At 52.7% G+C, this 22275-nt stretch overlaps 1 protein-coding gene across 7 annotated transcripts in view; it reads right to left on the bottom strand.

The window, feature by feature from the left end:
• Window positions 1-22275, bottom strand: part of ARNT2 (aryl hydrocarbon receptor nuclear translocator 2) — a 194186-nt gene that overhangs the window by 20452 nt on the left and 151459 nt on the right. For all 7 annotated transcript variants that reach the window (XM_081227599.1, XM_081227601.1, XM_081227597.1 and 4 more), the window contains 4 exons: window positions 18235-18386; window positions 8106-8178; window positions 6689-6812; window positions 1048-1147 (listed from right to left, as the gene is read on the bottom strand). In XM_081227599.1, the coding sequence (XP_081083725.1) occupies window positions 1048-1147; window positions 6689-6812; window positions 8106-8178; window positions 18235-18386 (449 nt within the window). The remainder of the gene's footprint in view (window positions 1-1047; window positions 1148-6688; window positions 6813-8105; window positions 8179-18234; window positions 18387-22275) is intronic.

Genomic DNA, 22275 nt, shown 5'->3' with positions numbered 1-22275 from the left:
GCCTGTGGCCAGGGTTCCCCAGAGTCTCAGAACAGGTGGCAATCCAGCGAGGCCCAGCTGCACGGCTGGTCAGAGCCACTCCGAGATTTCAGAGGCTGCACAACTGCTGAGTTACCTGCTGCTTCCCCAGGAGGTCTGTCCATGGACCAGTGTGGAAGCATGAGCCTCATCCCCTTAGAGAGGGCAGTCCCGGGCCAGACCTCTCCCTGGGGTGGCTGGTCCCACCTGCCCAGTCTTGGCCCCTGCCTGCATCTTATCTGGAAACTCAGCTCTGGCCAAGTCAGCCAGAGGCTGGGCTGTATGAGGAGCCCCATCCTCCTGGGCACGCATCTGAGATGCTTCTCCTACTGAGTCTGCGGGCATCTGATGCTCACTTGAGTACCCACACACCCTCCCTGAATGCTGCGGGTCTCTCCTCTAGCCATTCTCCCCAGCCTGTGCTCCTGTTTCCCTGGCAGGCAGTGGAGCCAGGCCTTGCCTCTGGTGGTACTGTCATGGTGGTGTTGTCATAGCTTCCTCTGTGACCTACAAGAGGTCCCTGATGCTAAGAACCAAGCTGTGGGAAGGCCAGACATCCTGCTTGTACCTCCCATGAGTGGCCCTCTCGGCTGAGACCCCAGGCATCATGGGCCAAGTTGTCCTCTCCCCCTTGGAGTTGGCCATGGCCTCAGAACCAGGGAACAGGGCACTTTCTGCTGCCTTGTCAGGTGTCCCCAGCTCTGCCCTATCTGGGTCCTGGCTAGAGGCCACCTCACTCCCTTCTCCCGGCAGGCACCGCTACACAACGCAGTGGCTGGCACCTTTCACATCTGATATAGAGTAACTGACACCATGCACTTACGGTGACTCATCTAGGGCTCACAGGGCAGAACCTGAGCCACCGGATTCCTCAGCCTGGCCCGGGCATGTGGATGTGTAAGCACGAAGTGAGGTTTGTAGTATGTGTTGCACACAGAGCCACGCTCTGAGACCCAGGGCTTCACTGGGTAGGGGGGCCTCTTCCTGCCCTCTTGCCCCCTTGCCCCGCTGCCCACCCCCACCAGGTACCTGAAGGCCTTTCCCGAGTGTCCTGGGGGGAACGGGCTTCCTTGGGAGTAGATCTGCTGAGTTCCTGCTGCAGAGGCTGAGCTCATCATCTTCTTCTCCGCTGGGAAAAACAGAGCAAGGGTCACACTGGAGGAGTTCCTGCCCTGCAGACCCCAGGGCAGGGAGACCCGAGCACAGATGCAGGGGTTGCGTGCACAGGCCCTGCCTGGGCAGCCATCCCATCCCCATGCAGCCTGCCCCGCCCTGATCTCTGCAGCTGCTCGAGGGCCCCCGGCTGTTCCCTGAAGCCTCAGCTGGGCCACAAGCTGTAAGGCAGGCTCTTTTCGAGAGTCGGGAAGATGAAAAGAACTAAAGAGAGTTCTTCCTCAGACAGTATTTTACAGAGTTCTTCTCACCTGGGGTGGGTATGATGCCTCTCATTTTTTTTTTTTTTTAAGATTTTTTGACGTGGACCATTTTCTTAAAAAAGTCTTTATTGAATTTGTTACACTATTGCTTCTGTGTTATGTTTTGGTTTCTTGGCCGCAAGGCATGTGGGATCTTTTTATTATTATTATATGTTTGTGCTTTTTTTGGGGGGAGCTGCACTGGGTCTTCGTTGCTGTGCACGGGCTTTCTCTAGTTGCGGCGAGCGGGGGCTACTCTTCGTTGCGGTGAGCGGGCTTCTCATTGCGGTGGCTTCTCGGTGCAGAGCACGGGCTCTAGAGCGCAGGCTCAGTTGTTCTACAGCATGTGGGATCTTCCCGGACCAGGGATCGAACCTGTGTCCCCTGAACTGGCAGGCGGATTCTTAACCACTGGACCACAAGGGAAGTCTCCATGTGGGATCTTAGCTCCCTGATCAGGGATCGAACCTGCATCCCCTGCACTGGAAGGCGAAGACCTACCCACTGGACCGCTAAGGAATCCCCGATCCCTCTCATTTGATGTGTGAGAAGGTGCGGAGCCATGGTTACGAGGACAGGCTCTAACGTCCAGCTCTGCCCTACTTATCTGGGCTGTGGCCTTGGACATGTTATTTAACCTCCTCCTGTCTCTGTTTCCCCGAGTGAAAGATGGTGATAATAATAGTAGCTTCCTCATAGGGCTGTGGTGGGAATTCAATGAGTTAGCATAAGTTAGGTGCTTAGAACAGGGGCCGGTACCAGAGCCAACAGCATTTAAATGTTTGCTATCACTTGCTAGTGTGGAAACTGAGGCTCAGTTTGTCCAAGCTCTCGAGCCAGTGAAGGAGGACTCAGGGCTTGAATCCAAGTCCAGCACTCCTCCCACTGGCCCAGAACCCTGCCTGACCCTGCTGCCCTAACCCAGCAGGTGCTCCAGCTAACCTGGAGCAGCCCTGACCTGTGTTCCTTACCCTTCCACGAGGGTTTCTTTTTTTTTCTTTTTTTTTTTTTTGTGGTACGCGGGCCTCTCACTGTTGTGGCCTCTCCTGTTGCGGAGCACAGGCTCCAGACGCGCAGGCTCAGCGGCCATGGCTCACGGGCCCAGCCGCTCCGTGGCATGTGGGATCTTCCCAGACCGGGGCACGAACCCGTGTCCCCTGCATCGGCAGGCAGACTCTCAACCACTGCGCCACCAGGGAAGCCCCCCACGAGGGTTTCTTTGAGAGGCCAAGCTCCTCATACAAGTGAAAACACTCAGGCCCAGCCAAGATGCGTAACAGTGGATGCTTTTCTGCCACCACGGAGTGCTAAGTAGAAAACTCAGCTCAGCAGTCTCTCCCACAGAGAGAGGCTGAAGAAATGGGCTCAAATCCCAGCTGGACTGTTAGATCTTAACACGAGGAAGAGGGTGGTAGTTTGAGAAACAGGAGTGGGAACAGGAGCCTTCTCACTCCCTCTGGTAATTGAGGGGTCCAGGGCTCTCCGAAGCACCCTCCCAATTTCCCTAGAATCTCAAAAGCCCTATGTATCTTATTCCTATAGACCCTAACATCCCTGCTTGCAACAAGATCTTGGAATAAAGGATATAAAGGTGAGTTACATGGCAATTATTTTGTGCCTGGACAGACCCCACGTCTGCACCTGTCTCTGGCTTGCTGGTGGGGGGATGGGTGGAGCGGGTGGATCCTCCATTGAGTGGGCATGAGAAGTGATGGACGCTCAGGCTCACGGGCTTGGGGCCCCGAGAGCTGGCTTCAGGGGCCATGTGACAAATTGCCCACACGTGTCAACAAACCTCTGTGACGTTTTGAGAAACCGGAGGCACTGAGCAGTTTTCCTGGTCCATTTTCTTTTGCTGCAGTGACGGGGTGCTCATTGGGAAATCCTTACAGGATGGAAAGAGATCAGACTCTTGGGCGTGTATTGCTAACCCAATCATAAGGCCTTGGATCTTGGAGAGAAAGAGATGAGGCTAAAAGTTGCATGAGTTAGGAAGACTTCTGGACTTCTCTTGACTATACACAAGCCACTTTTTCTCATGTATTTAAGGTTTTTCGGTGGTTGGTTAAATAAGAAACATTTTTTTTTCTAAATGCTCCAGGACATCTGTGGGGTACAAAATTACATCTATCTATCTATCTATAACTTAATATATATATACATAAAATTATTCAATATTCTATACCTTTATTATTTTGATCTACATGATTTGCTAGAGATGAAGAAAAGCATATTGAAATCTTCTGCTATAATCTGGCTTTGTCAGGACCTCTTGTGTTTCAAACTATTTTTGGATTTCACATTTCATTGTTCATGACATTTATATCTTCATTTTAGGTTCCATCTTTTACCTGTACACGATAAGCTTCTTTCTCTGCTTTCCTCCTTGGTTTTGGAGAGCATCATCACCACCTGCTCTTTCCGGTTACATAGTTTCATTTCATCTTGTTTTGGTTATATCATATTTTGGCACCATAGTATTCAAGAATTATCAATCAGAAGCCCTTGAGCATCAGCTTATTTCATTACTCGTGCTATTGATAGTTTCTTGCTCTCTCTCTTTATTATTCTCCTGAGTGTTTTGCAAGTTGCTAAAAACTTCCTTGTCTTTTCTTGGAAGTGGTTTGGAGGCGAGACCTCTTTCCTTCCACCTTTTTTTTTTTTTCCGTCCATTAGTGGTTATGTTTAAACATACTTGAAGTTATATGTCAGAGATAAAATAGTATAGACTGATGAGAAATTTCTGTTTCTAGTCCCCTGATCCAAAGTATGTATCTTTGCTGAATTGACTCTGGTTTTTATTTTTAAATATCTCTTTTATCTCCTAACAGTGTTATATTAATTCCAGGTGTCACTAGTTTCACTTTTTCATCACTACTTCTTTTCCAACCTATCACTTCCATTCTTGTGTCCCATATTTTGATTCATTTCACAAAAAGCACAGTCTTCTGCAAGTAATTTTTTTCCAGGAAGTATAAGTAGATGGTGCATGTCCGAGAAGGTCTTTCTGTTGCTTTTGCATATAGGAAAGCAGCTTGGTTGGTGGAAATACTCTTGGACTACATATTTTCCTTCCCTTCTTTTTCCTTTTCTGTTAATTTTTTTTTCTACTTTGTCATCTTTATGGGAAAAGGTCTATGTTTGTATAATACTAAAATTTCAAATGGGTTTCCCAGAAATGCTGTGGGTATCTGACCAAATAGTTCAGGCTTATCTGAGAGGAAGAGGAACTTTTGCTATTGTTTCCTCTCGCTGGATGAAATTACGATTCTCTATAAAAGTCGAGGAAATACCGCTGTGGGCGGGTGGCACATCTGGATGGCCGGTGGGAACCACCAGAGGGGAGCCTCCCTGTCACGCTAACAGGTCTGTTCTCTGTTGCTGCTCTCAGTTCAGGCAGCTCCAGCGCGCTCCCTACTTTCCTAGCATCTGGTTCACAACCACATGAGGGCTGGGGTCTTCCACTACAGGTGCTGGCAGCAGGAGGCCTGAGATCTGCTCTCTCCCAGCCGCCCGGGGCCTCTCTGTCCTCTCTGTGGCCCGTGCTGACCCCAGTTCCTTAGTCCTAGGAGGATGCTAATGGGGGTCCCTTCCCATTACTGCGTTCCCCATGCTTCCATGGCGTGAGTCGGCCGGTTTCTCCCTTCAGCTGATCCCGATTACACTGTATCTCACGGATCAAATGAAAATGGAATCTTTTCCCTGAATTTTGGAACTGACAAAGACACTTCCAAGTTTTATATGTTGCTGATCTTGGCGGCAGTCTGAGTGGGCGAGTGAGGCAGATGCACATGTGGGTTCCACGTGACACCTGAACTTTGAATGGCACCATTTTCTTTTTAAAAAATATTTCTTATACCATTTTATTTTTTATTATTTATTGATTTTTGGCCGCCCCTCGCAGCATGTGGGATCTTAGCTCTCTGACCAGAGATTGAACCCGAGTCCCCTGCAGTGGAGGCACAGAGTCTTAACCACTGGACCGCCAGCGAAGTCCCAAGAATGGCGCCATTTTCTCTAACTGCAGTGCTAACACAGGTGAGCACCCCAGTGACCACCATGAAGGATGAGCCGTGGAACACCCATACAATGGAACGCTATGCAGGCGGTATATACGATTTAGACCATTTAATAATCTAGAAAGATGTTCATAATGAATTGTCATGTGAAAAAGTAAGCTACCAAACAGCAGAAGCTCGATTTTGTATATAAAAAGATTTCATATGTATAGAAAAAGACAAAAAGGACTTTTTTTTTTTTTTTTTTTTTTTCGGTACGCGGGCCTCTCACTGTTGCGGCCTCTCCCGCTGCGGAGCACAGGCTCCGGACGCGCAGGCTCAGCGGCCACGGCTCACGGGCCCAGCCGCTCCGCAGCATGCGGGATCCTCCCGGACCGGGGCACAAACCCGCGTCCCCTGCCTCGGCAGGCGGACTCCCAACCACTGCGCCACCAGGGAAGCCCAAGGACTTTTAAAAAGTTAAAAAAGATTAAATCTGGGTGGTAGGATACTGGAAAATTTTTATTTTCCTTTTTACTGCATATTTTTGTTTTAAAATGCAGTCCTCTCTGCATTAGAGATTAATTTGAGATTCTTTTTTTAAAATAAATTTATTTATTTTTGGTTGTGTTGGGTCTTCGTTGCTGCACGTGGGCTTTCTCTAGTTGTGGGGGCTACTCTTGGTTGCAGTGCACGGGCTTCTCATTGCGGTGGTTTCTTTTGTTGCGGAGCACGGGCTCTAGGTGCGCGAACTTCAGTAGTTGTGGCCCGTGGGCTCAGCAGTTGTGGCTCATGGGCTCTAGAGTGCAGGCTCAGTAGTTGTGGTGCACGGGCTTAGTTGCTCCGCGGCATGTGGGATCTTCCCGGACCAGGGCTCGAACCCGTGCCCCCTGCATTGGCAGGCAAATCCTTAACTACTGCACCACCAGGGAAGTCCCAAGAGATTTTTTTTTTATAGGGACATGTCTTTGTCTTGATAAAACTAAATTCTACCATGATTAATAGAGCTCATTTATTCCAGTTCCTCAAATTTTGAAGATGAGATGTCACAGGCCCCAGGTTGGTTGCCCCAGGTAACGGGTAAATGAGAGGCGAGGCCAGGAGTAGAGAGGATCCACTGGGACCCCTGTATTTGGTGCTACTTTTCTACCCTATAGAAGTCGCTGTAAATTCACCCTCAAGGGTGGGCTGCCTCCAAATGGCTGGACGGCGACTATAAACCCCACAATCTCACCTCAGCATCCTTTGGAAACTTACATGCACTGATTCCTGCAAACATCTCGGCAAACCGCGGATCTCTTTCCTGGGAAAAGATTGAGTCTGCCTTTTCCACAGACTTCGTGGCCTCGTGAACCCCGGCTGGTAGGTTGGAGACAGGAACCTGTTTGCACATGAAAACACAAGAACATCCTGCGTGTAAGGTGCACAGCAAACGCCCCCAGCGGTCACCTGTTTGCCTCCACCAGGTCCCCCTCCCTCAGAATTGCTGGCATCTCAGCCTTCGGTGTTGTGTAGGGCAGGAGCTTTTCTGTACGGGAAAGCCAAGAACAGACGGGCGGGGGTGTGAACGAGAGGTCACAGAAAGGTCCCTGGAGTCCCACTGATCACTTGGAGAGAGATAAATAAAAATAATCAACCTAGTCTAAATATCGGGAAAAGTGAACATAAAGTTTAATTGGAGAGAGAGGCCAAATACCAACACAAGCTGCGGTTTCTCCCGCAGCGGGGGCCTGGGGAGATGGAGAAGGAAAGGGGACAGGGCAGTGAAGTGGGAGACACAGGCTGTGACTGGACAAGTGTGCTGAGAACAGAGGGGCTCAGACTAAAGGCGGGAGAAGCAGCGAGAAGGCTGCAGGGCTGACACAGTTCAAAGCCGTGCTGGCTTAGGGTTAGGCTTAGGCTTAGGCTTAGGCTTAGGCTTAGGCTTAGGGTTAGGGTTAGTTCCCACACAGCCTCTGCATCTCAGTACCAGTAAGTCCCCTACATACGAACGAGTTCCGTTCTGAGAGCATGTTCGTAAGTCCAACAAAGTTAGCCTAGGTCCCCAACTAACACAGTCGGCTCTCTAGTACTGTACTGTAATAGGTGTACAATACTTTTCACACAAATACTACATAAAAAACAAACAAAACATAAAGAAGACCTTTTTAATCTTACAGTACAGTACCTTGAAAAGTACAGTAGTACCAGCTACATCACCGCTGCTTTTACGCTTGCTTCCGGGCATCGTGGGCTTGAAATAAAGATACTGTGCTACTGTACTCTCTACAGTACTGTAAAGTACACAAAAACACAGTCACTTGTAGAGGACGCACGCATGTGACAATGTACGCCAGACACGTGAGCTAACTTCCGTGACTGGACGTGTGAACGCACGTTCGCATCTTTGAAAGCTCGCAGCTTGACGGTTCGTATGTAGGGCACTTACTGTGCTGGCTGACCGCGTCTCCTAGCGCTTCCTGTTTTACACTCTTCACGGCTCGGCTCGGCTCTGCATGGAAGAGTCACAGCCGACCCCCCGCCCCACTCTGGGGACCAAAATGCTTTTTGCAGGGTGGGTAGAGGGAGAGACAGCACCTCTTGAGGTGAGGGGCTCAAGCTAAGGATTGGATTTAGTCCGCAGTCCTTTGGTTGGAGACAGTTCCAACTGGGAAAGTGCTTTCCAGAAATTCACCTGCGGTAAGTCGTAGGATGACAACCCGTCTCTCTGGTGCACCTCCAATTCCGCCTGCTGCTGCTGAAGCTGCCTGGGAAACAAGGAGTCAGCAGTCACGAAGAAGAGAAGTGGTGCCGACGGGGCGGAGCCACAACTGTCCCCACTCCCCAAGGGCACAGACGGCAATGCCCGATGGATCTCTAAACTGTTCTCAGTTATGACTGATTTCATTATTTTTATGTCCCAAATCAAGACCCCAAGCCTTGTCTTTCAAGTGTAGGCTGCCAATATTTAGGAAATAAGTTTTGATTTATGATTTCATTTTATGCAGGGTAAAAGACACCAACACTAAAAGAGAAAAAAATTTAAGGCAAAATTCAGAAAAGCCCAACGATGCTGTTGGCTTCGGCCAACATTTGCTTCCCTGTAAGCTGGTAGGAGGTGACATCATCCCATCCAAGTCTCACGCTAAATTTTCACAGTGGTTACTTTACCCCACATTAAAATTAGGAGACAGAAGTTGAAAGAGGCCAAGCGGTTGTCCCAGTTGGCTGACCAGCAAGTGGCTGTGACACGACAGACCCAGGATCTGACCTCACGCGTCTGACCCGTCTTGCTCTGTTCTCTGCATGGTACCGGGATGCTTGACTTGGGAAAGCAAAAGACTACTTAGAGGGAATGGTTGCTTGACATTTTAAAGTATGGAAACTGGGTTACTTTCAAGGCACAGTGAGTCCTGCAGCTCAGAGCCTAAAAAAGGGGCAGGATGACCCTTAAACACCAACAAGGATGTCAGGCAAAAACTTACTGGCAAATTGCTGACAAAAATCAGTCCCCCACCCTTGACCATGCATCAATTTAAAGGACATGAACAGACCATGCAAGCATAAACAAATATGTAATATGCAATATGTATACATATAACATGTATACACATATAACAAGCAAGTAATTAGGGAAATATTTTCACCACTAAAATAAACAAAATAAGTGCAAATTAAAATCACCTCGAAGTATAATTTTTCACCTACTAAGTTGGTAAAAACATGCTTAGTGTGGTGGCTTGGTGTTGAAACCACTCAGCTCACACTCTGTAGGAGAAGCGTGTGTGGATACAATCTTCTTGGAAAGCAGTACGGCGGCCACATTAGGGGGTACGGCCAGGGTCACACCCTTCCCTTCCAGGTGGTCCCCCTGCTGCTGAGGTTTCTGCTAAGGAAATGATTCAGGGGCAGGAAACAAGAGCCATCCACACAAAGCTGGCTGTAATAGGGGAGTGGCTTGGTAAACTACGTATATTAATTTGCTGAGGAAATCCTCCACGGTCACCAGCAGTGGCCACTGTGAAGACCGCCTGGAAACACCAGAAGGTGTGATAAGAGCGTGTGGAAAAGTTCCGCACGAAATGTTACGGACGCTATGATTACGGCTACAAACGTTATGTCCTATGTGGGTGAACAAGATTTGGAACATGGACAAAAATATCTTAAGTGCTTGCATTAATCGGACAGATTTTCGTTTTCACTATTTCACTATTTTAAGGCAAGAATGATCCTGGGGGTCCCTTTGTCCATCTTCGGACATCAAGCTTTTCTCATCCCTGGCCACGCCCTGGACAGGGAGGTAGCAAGACCGCTGGAGGGACGGCTCACAGATTCCCCCCCGCCTTCACTCGGGGTGTGAGGTGCACGGAGAGCTCACTAGACACTCCACGGGGAGGAACGGAGGGGTGGGCTGGCGTGGGTCGGCTCAGTCAGGGGAGCAGGTCCCTGCAGAGGGGCCACGGCGAGCTCGCAGCGGGGTAACTGCAACCTGAATCAGCAACCGAGGATCTGGAGCGCCCCCCTCGGAGGAGCGGTGTAGTTGGGCCAGGGGGAGGGCAAAGACGCCGGCATCCACTGTGCATCCGCCCCAGCCCTCTGCTACGGCTCTGCACTCACGCAACTCAACGTTAGCCTCACCGTGAGCTAACCCTCGAGGTAGATATTTTAGAAACTCCCTTTACAAGTGGGGAAACTGAGGCCCAGAGAGGCTACCGGGCTTCAGAGACTGGATGGCGCTCTTGGAAGGGGTGATCAAAGAGGGTGTAGGGAAGGGGTTACTTGGCAGGTGTGGGACAGTGGTAAGGGAGACTCGGCTTGAAGAACCCCTGGGCTAGCAGCAGTGGGGGGAAGTCCAACTCCCCCCCGGGCTGAAGGGGCAGTGGGGGCCGGCAGGGATCAGCTGCCTGATGACGGATGCAGCCTCCGCTCGTCTTGGGAGGTGGCCGGCCTCCTCTCACCCCACGGTCTGCAGCCTGTCCCTCCACTGGCCGGACAACTGGAAACCCTCTCGTTCCTGTCCACAGAGTTCAACGTTGGCCCTTCCCAGGCACATAGCAGGGCAGAGGGTGGAAACAAGGTCTCAAAGGGCAAACACGAACGTCAACACAACCGCCAGGCTGGTAGGTGGTGAAGACTGAGAAAGAAGAGACTTTCTAACTCCGAGCGCGGAAGCATTCCTTTTCCTGACTATTCTCAGCAACTAGGAACGGAATGAACAGAGGGGTCTGGTCCCCAGCTCCCCAGCTGGATCAGTCCCTAGTATTCATCCATCATCTCAGACGGGCCACTGGCCAGTCTCTGCCCGACCGCCACCGTCCTGGGGAGCTTGCTACCTTCCGAGGCAGCCTGTTCCATTTGTAGACAGAAACAATATAAAAAGTCCGTCCCCAAAACAGCCCAAATCTACCTTCCTACAACTCCCAGTTTGAGTTCCAATTCTGCCCTGGAGAAACACAAAATAACTTGAATTGTGCTTCTCAACTCTTTTTCTCAGCATTCAAAGAGAGGTACGGTCCGAACACTATTCACTCCTCCAGCCGTGCCTTTCACTTGGCGCCCCTGGCGTGCGTGTCCCCTGTAAGGGAAGACATCCTAGAAAAGGACCCCAGTTGGAGGACCCAGTGAATAGTTTATTTGGAACTAAGCCCGGGTGAGCCATGTCTGCAGTGAAGTGTGCTGAAATGTCTATGCCAAGCTCTGTGCCAGGCACTGGAGAGAGGATGATGATTCAGAACCTATGTGGTCTCTGCCCTTGGGCACTGACAACCTCCAGAGGAAAACAGACAAGTTGGCAAGCAATCGCGGTATGTTGAGTTAAGGCCACGACACGGCAAGAATGAGGTTCTATCTGAGCACACAGTATGTCTTCCCACCATGGTGTGAGAGCCCAGGGAAAAGGTTAATAATAAAACCAGCATCCTGAGATTGCCCACCAGGCAGTCTAAGCCTATGCTTGTAACACCAGGAAGCAGGAGCACTAAAAGTAATTTTCCAAAAAATGGATATTTCAAAAACATTTTAAAGAATCGATATAATCGTCAACAGAAAAACCACAACTTTCTATATTTTCTTATTCGTACTTGACAGTTTTGTTTTCTTTTATTTTGATTTCCATCTTGAGGGCACCCTCATCTTCCGAGGGTAGTTTTAGAACCCAGAGCCAGTACTTCGCTACTGTTTTCACATCTCTGCAGAAGTCCCATTTTACAGATAAAGAAACTGAGGCGCACTGACACAGGTCTGTGTGGTGCACACAGGACTCAAAGCCGAGTCTGTCTGGTTGCAGACCCCGCACTCTGTCCCACAGGTGTAACAGGAACCATCATGTCACGCCTCCCATTCCAGAGCTGTGCGCCCCACAAGACACCACCTTGAGCCACCAGGTGGGAGAGAAAAAAAGACCTGTGCTTTGGGATTTTTGGAGCAGTGAACTCCCCTTCCTGGTGGGAATCCGTGGACCACCCTTTCTTCCTTTCACAAGTTTCCCAGGGCCCAACCTTCAACCCACAAGCATTTTTCCAAGAAATAATGACGACTCCTACCTTGTGGCTCAGCCTGGGTGTCCAGCCCAAGCACAGAGTCTTGGTGAGTGGGCAGTTGTGCTGCTGTGCCTGGCGCCTGGCTGTGGGGTGAACAGGGCAGAAACCCAGACCTCTCCATTCACCCTGCTGTGTACCCTGGGGCTGGTCTGCGATGCAGGGAAGATGGGCTTCTAATTTGCGCAGAAGTGTGGTCAGGGCCTGAGGTGTTACGATGGGAGTTTGTTCTCAGCTCTGTTGCTCTGGGGGCTTTGAGACCACAGAAAGCAACTTTCATCGTAGAAGGAAAATAAAGTCTCAGGCTTGGCTGGCAAATCCCAAGGATCCTAACCTCACTCCCCCTGTGGTCCGCACATCAGATTCTCTGTCCTGGCCTTTGGTTTCCGCTTCCGTCGCCGAGTGCATGGGGAAGAAATGCTGACCTGCAGGCCGTCCCATCCTGAGAAGAGGCCAAAGGAGCTTTCTCGGACATTTCACGGCAACGGAATAAAAATAAACCTTGGTGTGCTTGCAAATTCCAGAGAGGGAGAGACACGGGAGCTCGGCTGCAAGCTGACTGACAGTGCACGGGAGGGACCTGAGGGAACCGGGCTCCCACTGCCCCCGACCGCTGCCCCCTGCCCCCTGCCCATTAGCTGGGGGACTAGAGCTGATGATTAGAAACCAGACGCAGCAAGCCCAGGGTTCCTGTCAGTGTGGCCTCCCTGCATGGGAAGGCGCAGGATGTTGGGCAGATGCTGTCAATTTATCTCTGACGCTCCCAGAATGGAGGTTTTTTTACTCAGCCTGAGTAAGTGAGCAACCAGCAATCAGGGGGACATTCGGGGGCAGCGTGTGATCGCACCCCTGGGTGTAACCAGAAACCAGCTTGGAGCCATCTAGGGGCTGGGCAAGCTCAGCTGACCAGAGCGAGGCTAATAATACCCACCATTGATTGAGCGCCGTCTGCATGCCCATTGTGAAGGACTCTGGGTGCCTGTCAAGGGGTTTGGAACTGTTCTGATCAGGGACAGGGCGCAGTGTGAGTGTGGTTTTAGAGAGATGGCGTCTGGGGCCGGACGGAAGGCAGGAGGAACCGGTCAGGAAGGAGGATGGATGCTCACCCAGGAGATGGCAAAGGCCTGGATGGGGTCATCGGACAAGGGGCCAAGGAGGAGAAGGAGGGCCAGAGAGGACCCCAGACGGAACCTGTGGGCCGCTTCTCTGCCAGGTTGTCTGTTGCAGGTGGATGAGAGGGCAGGACCCAAGACAAGTCCCAGGATGGGGCTTGGTGACAGGGTGTTTTGGCCCCTTCCCCTTCTCGAGGTTCTGCAGAGACCAGGAATGACACCTTCCCTGTAGGTCTTCTTTGCTTCCTTTTACTCCCTGCTCCCACATCCTGCCAACTACCTGCCAGGTGGGCTGGGCCCGAGACTGCCGTCCCTGAAGACGTGGGGATGGACGGCGGGCCCTGAGACGCCCACCGTGACTATGGGCGTGGTGGAGTTTCAAGGACACACATACACAGGCACAACACGCAGCTGTGGTTATGAAGACCCACAGTGACTTTGTAAGGGGCTGTCACACAAACAGGGCTCAGACCCAGCAGATGCAAAGGGCTGCCTTCGGTCCCCGCTAAGGAAAGCACAGCACCTGGGTCGTGCGAATGACCCCTGCACCAAGAGGCCCACGGCTTGTCTACCTGAAACAGTGTCGATCACTAGACACTAAGACGTGGGCACGTTTCAAAGTGGCGCCACCAGTGTGTGAAATGGGAGTCTGTGTTTTCTGGACTTCGTTCCATTTTCCTGCATCGACGTAACAGGAAAATAGGCAAGGGTGACAAAGAGGCCTTCTTTTCAGCAGCTTCAAATGCTAACCATTAACACTCCATTTCCCTGGGAAGTTTCTTTTGGATGCTCTTGACTGAATGCAGCTGGGTTTGCAACTCCCCACCACCCCCTGCCCCCAGCCCTGCAAGCATAGAGCATGTAAGGACCTTTCCATAACGAGTCTGCCTACTGCTGGCGACGTTTAGCCACAAATTTGAAGCAGGGAGGACCGTTCTCGTGACAGTTGTCACTGCCCTCTACTGTCCACAGTAAACATTTCCTACCATCTCTACCCACTGAAGACCTTTTGGTCCAGCAGACAGTAGTTCAGGCCTCTGCTGTGAGCCCATGTGCCGAGGGACATTGTCACCCCATCTAACCTCAGTGAGCTGCCAGGAGCAATCGTCCTGAGAAGAGATGTAGGGACAGCCCTGGGGACAGAATGTTCTGTTTTGTCAACGATGTCTGACTTCCAGAAAAATAAATCAAAACCTCTGCCTGTGACTGCTTTTAGGAGGAAGGGCTTCACTTTCCTTCCAGGCTCCGCTGCAGCGCTACCTGCTGGGGATGCTTTCTCGGAGGCCCTGTGTGGAAGCGTGAATTCTGTCTACCCTGTGCCCTCATGATGGCGTTTTTACCTGTCCCCCGCTCCTGCTGCCTACTTCTCACGCTCTCCACGTGATGGGAGCCTTCCGGGGGTGCGGGGTGGTGGTGCTGCAGAGACCAGAACAGAGGTGTCCTGAGTTTACTGGACGCCTGGCACAGTGGTCAGTGACTACCCACTGCGTTGAACTGAGTCGCAACAAGGCACGTGACCGTGATGGCTGAAGCTTGTATTCATGTTAGAAGTGAATGAAAGGTGAAAAAGGTAAAACTACCAAAAACCCCAAAAAAGGGAGCTTCAGTCTCTTCTTCTGCCCTAAGTCTAGAGGACTCTGCCTGGTCCCCAGCCTGGGACCATGCTCTTTACTGCAGAGGGAGGCCCGCACTTGAGCAGCTTCAGTGACAGGTGGGCTATTCCCGCCACACCCTCAGAGGTTCTCTTGCAGCAAGCCACAGACATCAGGCACCACACACGCGACAGGCAGGGATGAATGGAAGAGAAAAGGGACAGGATCGTAGCAGGAGGCACCTTGCACTAAGAGCCAGTCAACAGGTTGGCATCAGAGGGTGGGGGCTTCCCTGGTGGCGCAGTGGTTGAGAGTCCGCCTGCCGATGCAGGGGACACGGGTTTGTGCCCCGGTCTGGGAAGATCCCATATGCTGTGGAGCGGCTGGGCCCGTGAGCCATGGCCGCTGAGCCTGCGCGTCCGGAGCCTGTGCTCCGCAACGGGAGAGGCCACAACAGTGAGAGGCCCACGTACCACAAAAAAAAAAAAAAAAAAGAGGGTGAACGTTCTAGGAGAGTGCCCACGGCTCAGAATGCGTGGCCGGCCTGCCCATTTCCACGGCTTCGGGCACAGGCAGCTGGTGGGGCTGGAGAGGGGCCGGGACAGGCAGGGGGAGCCTGCAGATGAGCTGTGGCTTGAACAGGTGCCGAGCAGGTCTGTTGCTCTCTTGCTCACTTCAGCCTCATCCCCCGGGGCTCCCACTGCCCGTCCCTGGCTCCAGGTCAATGAGCACACCTGTTACCTTCATCCTAGGAGCTCCTGGAGGTCAGGCCTGTGTCTCACCTCCACTTCCCCTGTGTAGAATGAAGAAGGAGCCATGGGATCCTGAGCCCTGCCCGTCTGACTCTTCCTCCTGTTTCTTGAGATTCACCATTTTCCCCAAGGCCAGGGCGGGACATAGGCCTGGCACTAGCGGGTGCCGCTCGGCTCCCTCTCCTGCCCAGGTCGGGGGAAGTGGGAGAAGCAAAAACCCCTCCATTTGACTGAGTTTACCAAGCAGTGACTAGACAAAGTCAGTTATTAAAACATAATAACATTATCTTTTTGCATACCTGGATCTACAACTATATTTACTCCTGTTATTCTCACCACCAGCAAAGTCCTGACTAGAACATGGAGGTGTAAGAAGAATCAGAATCAAGTAAGCCAAGGGATAAGATGTAAAGAAAGAGGAGTCAGGACTTCCCTGGTGGCGCAGTGGTTAAGAATCTGCCTGCCAATTCAGGGGAGGTGGGTTTGAGCCCTGGTGTGGGAAGATCCCACATGCCACAGAGCAACGAAGCCCATGCGCCACAACTACTGAGCCTGTGCTCTAGAGCCCGTGAGCCACGACTACTGAGCCCATGCGCCACAACTCCTGAGCCTGCGCTCTAGAGCCCACGAGCGACAACTACTGAGCCCATGCGCCACAACTACTGAGCCTGTGCTCTAGAGCCCGTGAGCCACGACTACTGAGCCCATGCACCACAACTACTGAGCCTGTGCTCTAGAGCCTGCAAGCCACAACTACTGAGCCCATGCGCCACAACTCCTGAGCCTGTGCTCTAGAGCCCGCGAGCCACAACTACTGAAGCCCGTGCGCCTAGAGCCTGCGCTCTGCAGCAAGGAAAGCCATGACAATGAGAAGCCTGTGCACCACAACAAAGAGCAGCCCCTGCTCGCCGCAACTAGAGAAAGCCCACGCGCAGCAACAAAGACCCAATGCAGCCCAAAATAAATAAATATATAAATTAATTTATATTAAAATAAAAAAAGAGACAAAAAGAGGAGTTGGCCAGACAGTCTGGGAAAAATGACCAGTGAGAACGAGCTATTGATGGGGTCCCTGGTGGCTGCTGGGCAAGCAAGTTAGCAGAGCTGGGTGCCACAGCCAGGCTCTCAGGGGTCAAGAAGAGATGCATGGTGAGGGGGCTCCAGTACAGACAGGTGGCAGGGCCAGCTGGGAGGAAAAGCAAGGAGGATTGGCAAGACAGGGTTTTTCCAAGATCAGGAAGCCATGTGCCTAGGTGAGGGCCTGGGAGGGAGGCTGTGGCGGGACTGGACGAGAACCCAGGGGCCACGGGAGACAGAGGATGCACTGGGAGCTAGAAAGCAAATGGAGGGCTTGGCCCTGGAGGGAGAAGCCAGCAGAGCAGGAGTGGAGGGGATGGAGACAGACCCCCACATGAACAAGGAGAGGTTCACGCGGAGGGCCCTGGCTTCTCTGTTCGCTGGAAGGCCACACGATGTGCGCAGGGTTTGAAGGAAGCGCGCACTTAGCGGATCTGGGGCAGCCCATAGAGAACAAGCTAAGAAACCCGAGCAGCGGCGGCAGGTGGCAGAGGGGTTGCGCCGCTTCCAGAGCATTGGTACCGACTGCTGCAGACCCCACCGCCCAGGGCTGCTACTCCGCCAGGGCGATTCACACACACTGTCTACGCGCAGGATCCGAGGCCAGGGTGGGGGGGTTCTGTTATTTTCCCCATTTTACAGATGAGCAACTGAGGCTTCAAAAGAGCAGGTGGCTTGCCCAGGTGGGAGCTGGGATTGAAACCCAGGTCACCTGTCCTCTGAGGGATCTTGTGTGGACCCACCTGTCAAGCTCTGTGCCTTGTGGCCTAGGAGCAGGGCCAAAGCCAAGACACTGAGGGTGCTGCCTGGAAAGGAGGCTGCTTTGTGGGACCCAGATGGGAACCCCCAAACCCAGGGAGCTGGGATATGGCAATGGAGAGCCCTGAGGGAGGCCAGGAGGTCACGGTGAGTGCCCGGAGGCATCAGTGCCCAGGGGGGCTGTTAGCAGATGAGGATGGGGAGGTGGCCAGGGTGGGAACAGACTCCACAGACTCAGTGTTGAACCTGGGAAAGTGGAGGACGGCAGTGCACTGACCGGTACGGGGAGCCACGGTGACAGTTTCACCAGTCAGCTCACTGCGTGCCCCTGAAGCCTGCAATTCCTCCCCCACACCTCAGCATCATTTTGCCTTTGTTCCTGTTGGTTCTCTGGACTTCTATTTCCTCGAGAGGAAGTCCAGAGAGGAGGTGTGACCCGCCTGTAACTAGGAGCCGGACCTCATCCAATCCTCATGGGAGCCTGAGAGGGAGGTGTTATCACCCCTTCCACATGTGAGGAATGAGGGGACACAGCAGTCAAGATCACACGGCTGGGAAGCCGGGGGTGCCGAGACCGGAGCTCGGGTCTGTGTGTTAACATGCGTAGGACACAGCGGTGGTGACGCCAGCAAAGATCTTGGGAGGACTGCGTCAGTGATCAGGCAGAAGAGAAACCACGTGTCCCGGGGGCGCCCACCCCCACGCCTCCTGCCCCAACACCCTAGCGCTGCCAAGAGGCTCAGCCTCACTCCTCTGCCCCCGGCTTCAGCAGGACCACGAAACAAGGTCAGGCGGCAGGCACACGGCGGAGGCACGAGGAAGCCCCCAGCTCTGCCCTGCTGGGCTCTGCAGAGGAAACGGCATGGGAAACCAGAGCACCTCGAACCGACTGTGCTGACGGAGCGGGAGGGCCATGGGGGTCATCGCTCGGCGCTGGGGTCTCACACCTCGGGAGGGAATTGAGAAGGGGGTCCCGGGCTGGGGGAAGGTACGTACTTGACATTGGTGTTGGTGCAGATGATGTACTCGATCTCATCAGAATAGGGGTTCTGGAAGGTGAAGCTGCTGGTGCGGATTAACACCCACTCCCGGTTCTTGGTGCGGAATCGATACATGACCGACAGCACTTGGCCTTTCAGCTTCACCACCTGAGCAAACATTTGGAGAAGGAAATCAGCGGGAGGAAGGATGGTGCCAGACAGAGGAGGGGGAGGCAGCCGGCGGGAGCTCAGGACAGGAGCATCGTAGCCAAAGACAGGCACGGAGGGAGGGTGGGGGTGAGAGAGAGTGGTCACCTGACGGGAGCCCTCTGTCCACTTCCCCCGTGAGGCAGGGCACTGCATTTAGGTTGTTCTGTCGCCACCGTGTGAGAAACCAACTAGTCAATGCCCACTTGATATCAGCGTTTACAAATCAGATCATGAAAACTCTACACGCTGGAGGGTTTCCCTTTTCGCCTTGGCTGCTAGGGCGCTCTGAGTTTGGTGCCAGTGCTCCCGTGAAGTAAGGCCCTCATACTCAGCTATGTCGTGACATTGTATTCATGGGTTTATTTATTCATACCTCTCATTAAGAAATTCTTAAACTCTGTTTAACATTGTAGATTGGATTAAATATACTCTCTGGGAGAAGATAAAATAAAATAACTAATTTCTATGCATTATCTATTTGTATGCATGTATCTATTATTACCGTTTTTTTTTTTTTTTTTTTTTGGCTGTGCTGTGTGGCATGAAGGATCTTAGTTCCCTGACCAGGGATCGAACCCGTGCTCCCTGCAGTGGAAGCGTGGAGTCTTAATCAGTGGACTGCCAGGGAAGTCCCTCTAGGATTACTTTTATGTTGCAGTATGGTTTCCGGAATACTTCCAAATGTAAACCCTCACAAGAACTAGGTGAGGTGGGCTTTACTATTTACAGAGGATAATGCTGAGTGTCACAGAAATAAAATAAGTTGCCCAAGATCGGACAACTTTGGTGGAAAAGCTGGGACAGGAACCAAGATCTTGCTTCCAAACCACAAGTGTGTTTCAGCGAACACACGGCTGGCTTTCCTGCTCTGTGCAGACACACACGATCTATCACACACAGAAACCCGGAGATGCGGAGGCGGGCGGGCGCAGGTGCAGAAGGCGGCAGTTCTCAGAAGCAGGAACGTGAGGAGAAAGGACACAGATGGCTGGTGCGTCTGGGCCTGGCTGTGCTCATGCACCCAGGACAAAGCAAAGCAAACAGGAGCGCCCCCTCCTGGCCTACGGGACGGGAAGGCCCCAGGCGCTGGGCAGCGGGCTGGCCCAACTGCAGACCATAGTGTGACCAGAGATGAGAATGGGGACCTGGTCCTAGGGGTCGGGGAGGCACTTGTGCTTTATTCCAGATTGGACGTCAGGGACCCCTCGGTCACCGAGTCTCCCCCACCCTCAGCCCAGGGCCCGGCACAGAGCAGGCACCTCAAGCACATTTCCTGAGCCGACCTGATGCATCTTTGGCCCCATGCCCTGGGCTGATGCCACCGGGGCGGCCATCCTCTTTCTGCACCACCCTTGGGGAACAGGATGAGATGAAACCTGAGGGTGCTGGGCTCCCTGGTGGGAAATTCCACGTGGTAAAGAAACCAGACCAAAAGTGCAAGGAGGGGAGACCCTTCCTGACACCTCACGTGAGGAAGCAAAGTCGTGGGGCGAGGCCAGGCCAGGCACTCGGGGGTGCCTGCCAGCCGGCCCGCAGCCCCAACAGGAAGCTGGCCAGAGGTCAAGGCCACGTGCCCCTCAGGTCAATATTCTGAGGGGTCCTCCTCTGAGTCTGCACAAAGCACACGGGACACAGGCAGCGCCCCCGTCGTGAGACCACGTCTTCCACACTCTGAAGCTCGCGGACAGAGCCTTTTCATGTTTCCTCTAACCAGGATGCCTGAGATGGCGTGAAATTTTTTAACTCCATGTAACCAACACTCCCAAGGCACGGCCTGTGTGCAAGCTCAGCCCTTGGAGCTGCGGCTAAAGAGCCGAGGGAGGGAGCGCAGCCCTGCACCCGCCTCGTGCAAGCATCTTGTGCATCTCACCTCACGCAGTCCTCACAGCAGTATTTTGTGTAAGTGGAAACTGAGCCTCAAAGGGGTTAACTCTCCTGCCAAAGCCTTATGACTAAGGAGGGGCAGAGACAGGATGGGATCCCAGGTCTACCTGACCCTGTGCCCCTTGTCTTTTCTTGAATCGCTACAGCTGAGACAGAACACTTGTCCCCAAAGAGCTTCTCACCTGGCACAGGCAGGGCAGGTGCACGGGTAACTGAACTCAGAGAGCAAATACCGCTACAGAAACATAAGACTGAGGCAGGAGATAGATGGGCCCCAGGCTGAGCAGCTGGAGTTTGCCCCGCTGTGGGCAGACACTCCAAAATAGCAGGAGGGAGAGACGAGTTGGGCCCTGACCAGATGAGAGATAAAAGACCACATATTCCTCATCCTCGAAGTCAAGGAGACCTTCCTGACTACACACGTGCAGAAAGGCTCCTTGGAGGTCAAAAAGGAAAGGGGAGCCACCCTGTAGTAGGTGATGTCAACCTACCCATAGGCCTCTTCACTAGAATCCACCTTGGCTAAGAGATGCATGCACACATGTGGGAAGACCCTGAGATAAATCAAATATGGACTCAGAACCAGGCAAAGCAAGACGACTGGACAAAGGAAACGGGAAGAAATGCCCCCTATAAGTGATTCTCTGAGCCCACCCGTGTGTCTATCCACACGTACTCTTTTTCCTCCTAATGGACATTTTACTTGTTTCACTACTTTCTGTCCTTGTGGGATTCTTTTCTGCAAAGTTGAAGGGCCAGGGCCTTGTCACTGGCCACCGGTCCAGTGGCTAGGATTTGGTGCTCTCACTGCCGCGACCTGACCTCAATCTCTGGCCGGGAACCGGAAGCCCTGCTTCAAGCTGCTGCAGGCCGAGGCCACCTGAGATCAAGATCAGGGGCCACAGGTTACCAGCAAGTCGAGGAGACAGCCTTTCTCAGGCTCCAGAAAGGGTTCCTGGAGGGAGGTGGGTTTGGGTAAAATGTTGGCAGGTGAACACGCTGCGCCTTCTGGGGAGGGCTCTCCTGGCAGAAGGCGCAGCGTGGGCAGAGGTTTGGGGGCGGGGAGACCTGAGGTGCGATGGGGGATGGGACGAGGCACTAGGTTAAGGCAGTGTGGGTATCACAGTCCAGGCCTGGAGACCAGGCTGGTATGTTCAACTGCGCCTCATTCAGGTGCGATGCTCGTGTCCCAGATCACAAAGGCCACGCATAAATCCAGCCTAGCCCAGCTCTTCCTGAAAACAGCTTTACTCATCACCACCACCACTACTGCCACCGTCACCACTGAAGGCATCTGAGCAGAGAGAAGAAGGAACCTGCCTTAAATCTCACTGGGTTCCACCCTTTCATCTGACTTCTAGGTCAGCTGGGATCCCGAGAGGGAATCCAAGAGCAGACACCAGAGCGAACTCAGGATTCCCAGCCAACCTCACAAACCAACCTCAAAATTCCTCACAAACTCGATCCCACTCTAAGGTCTCACGTCGGGGCCATTCAAATACTCTTGTTTAAATCCAGAGTTCAAGGGCTGACTCCGAACTGACATAGCCTCCTTCGTGCTTTTGCAAAAACAAGGCACTTCCCTTTATCAACATTTGTCCCTCACCCCGACCACTGGTGGCTAGAACCCAAAGAACACAAGCAAGGGGCCCAGGCCTGGCGCTCTCCAGGATGTCCTTGTGGCTGCTGCCTGCTGCCCGCTGAGCCCTGTGACCTGCCCTGGCTGCCGGCTCTAGGGCGTGGCTGCTTTGGCTTTGCCTCCTGCCTGAGGAATGAATGAGGTGGCTGCTCTCAGAGCGAGGGTTACTTAAGCCAGATACCAGGGTGGGATCAATGTTAAATTCCTTCTTTTTCTTTTAAAATCTCAGGGGTGCTGTCAGATGGTGAGGCCGGTGTGGGGCTTTGGTGATGGGGATGGATGCTTTGGAAGGAGGCAGGCTCCACCCCTAGCTCTGTTATTGCC

The sequence above is a fragment of the Mesoplodon bidens genome, assembly GCF_964165515.1.
Source record: "Mesoplodon bidens genome assembly, chromosome: 3".
In the NCBI taxonomy this organism is placed as follows: Eukaryota; Metazoa; Chordata; class Mammalia; order Artiodactyla; family Ziphiidae; genus Mesoplodon; species Mesoplodon bidens.
Note: the sequence above shows the minus strand (reverse complement) of the source record. Positions and strands in the feature narration are given on the sequence as shown.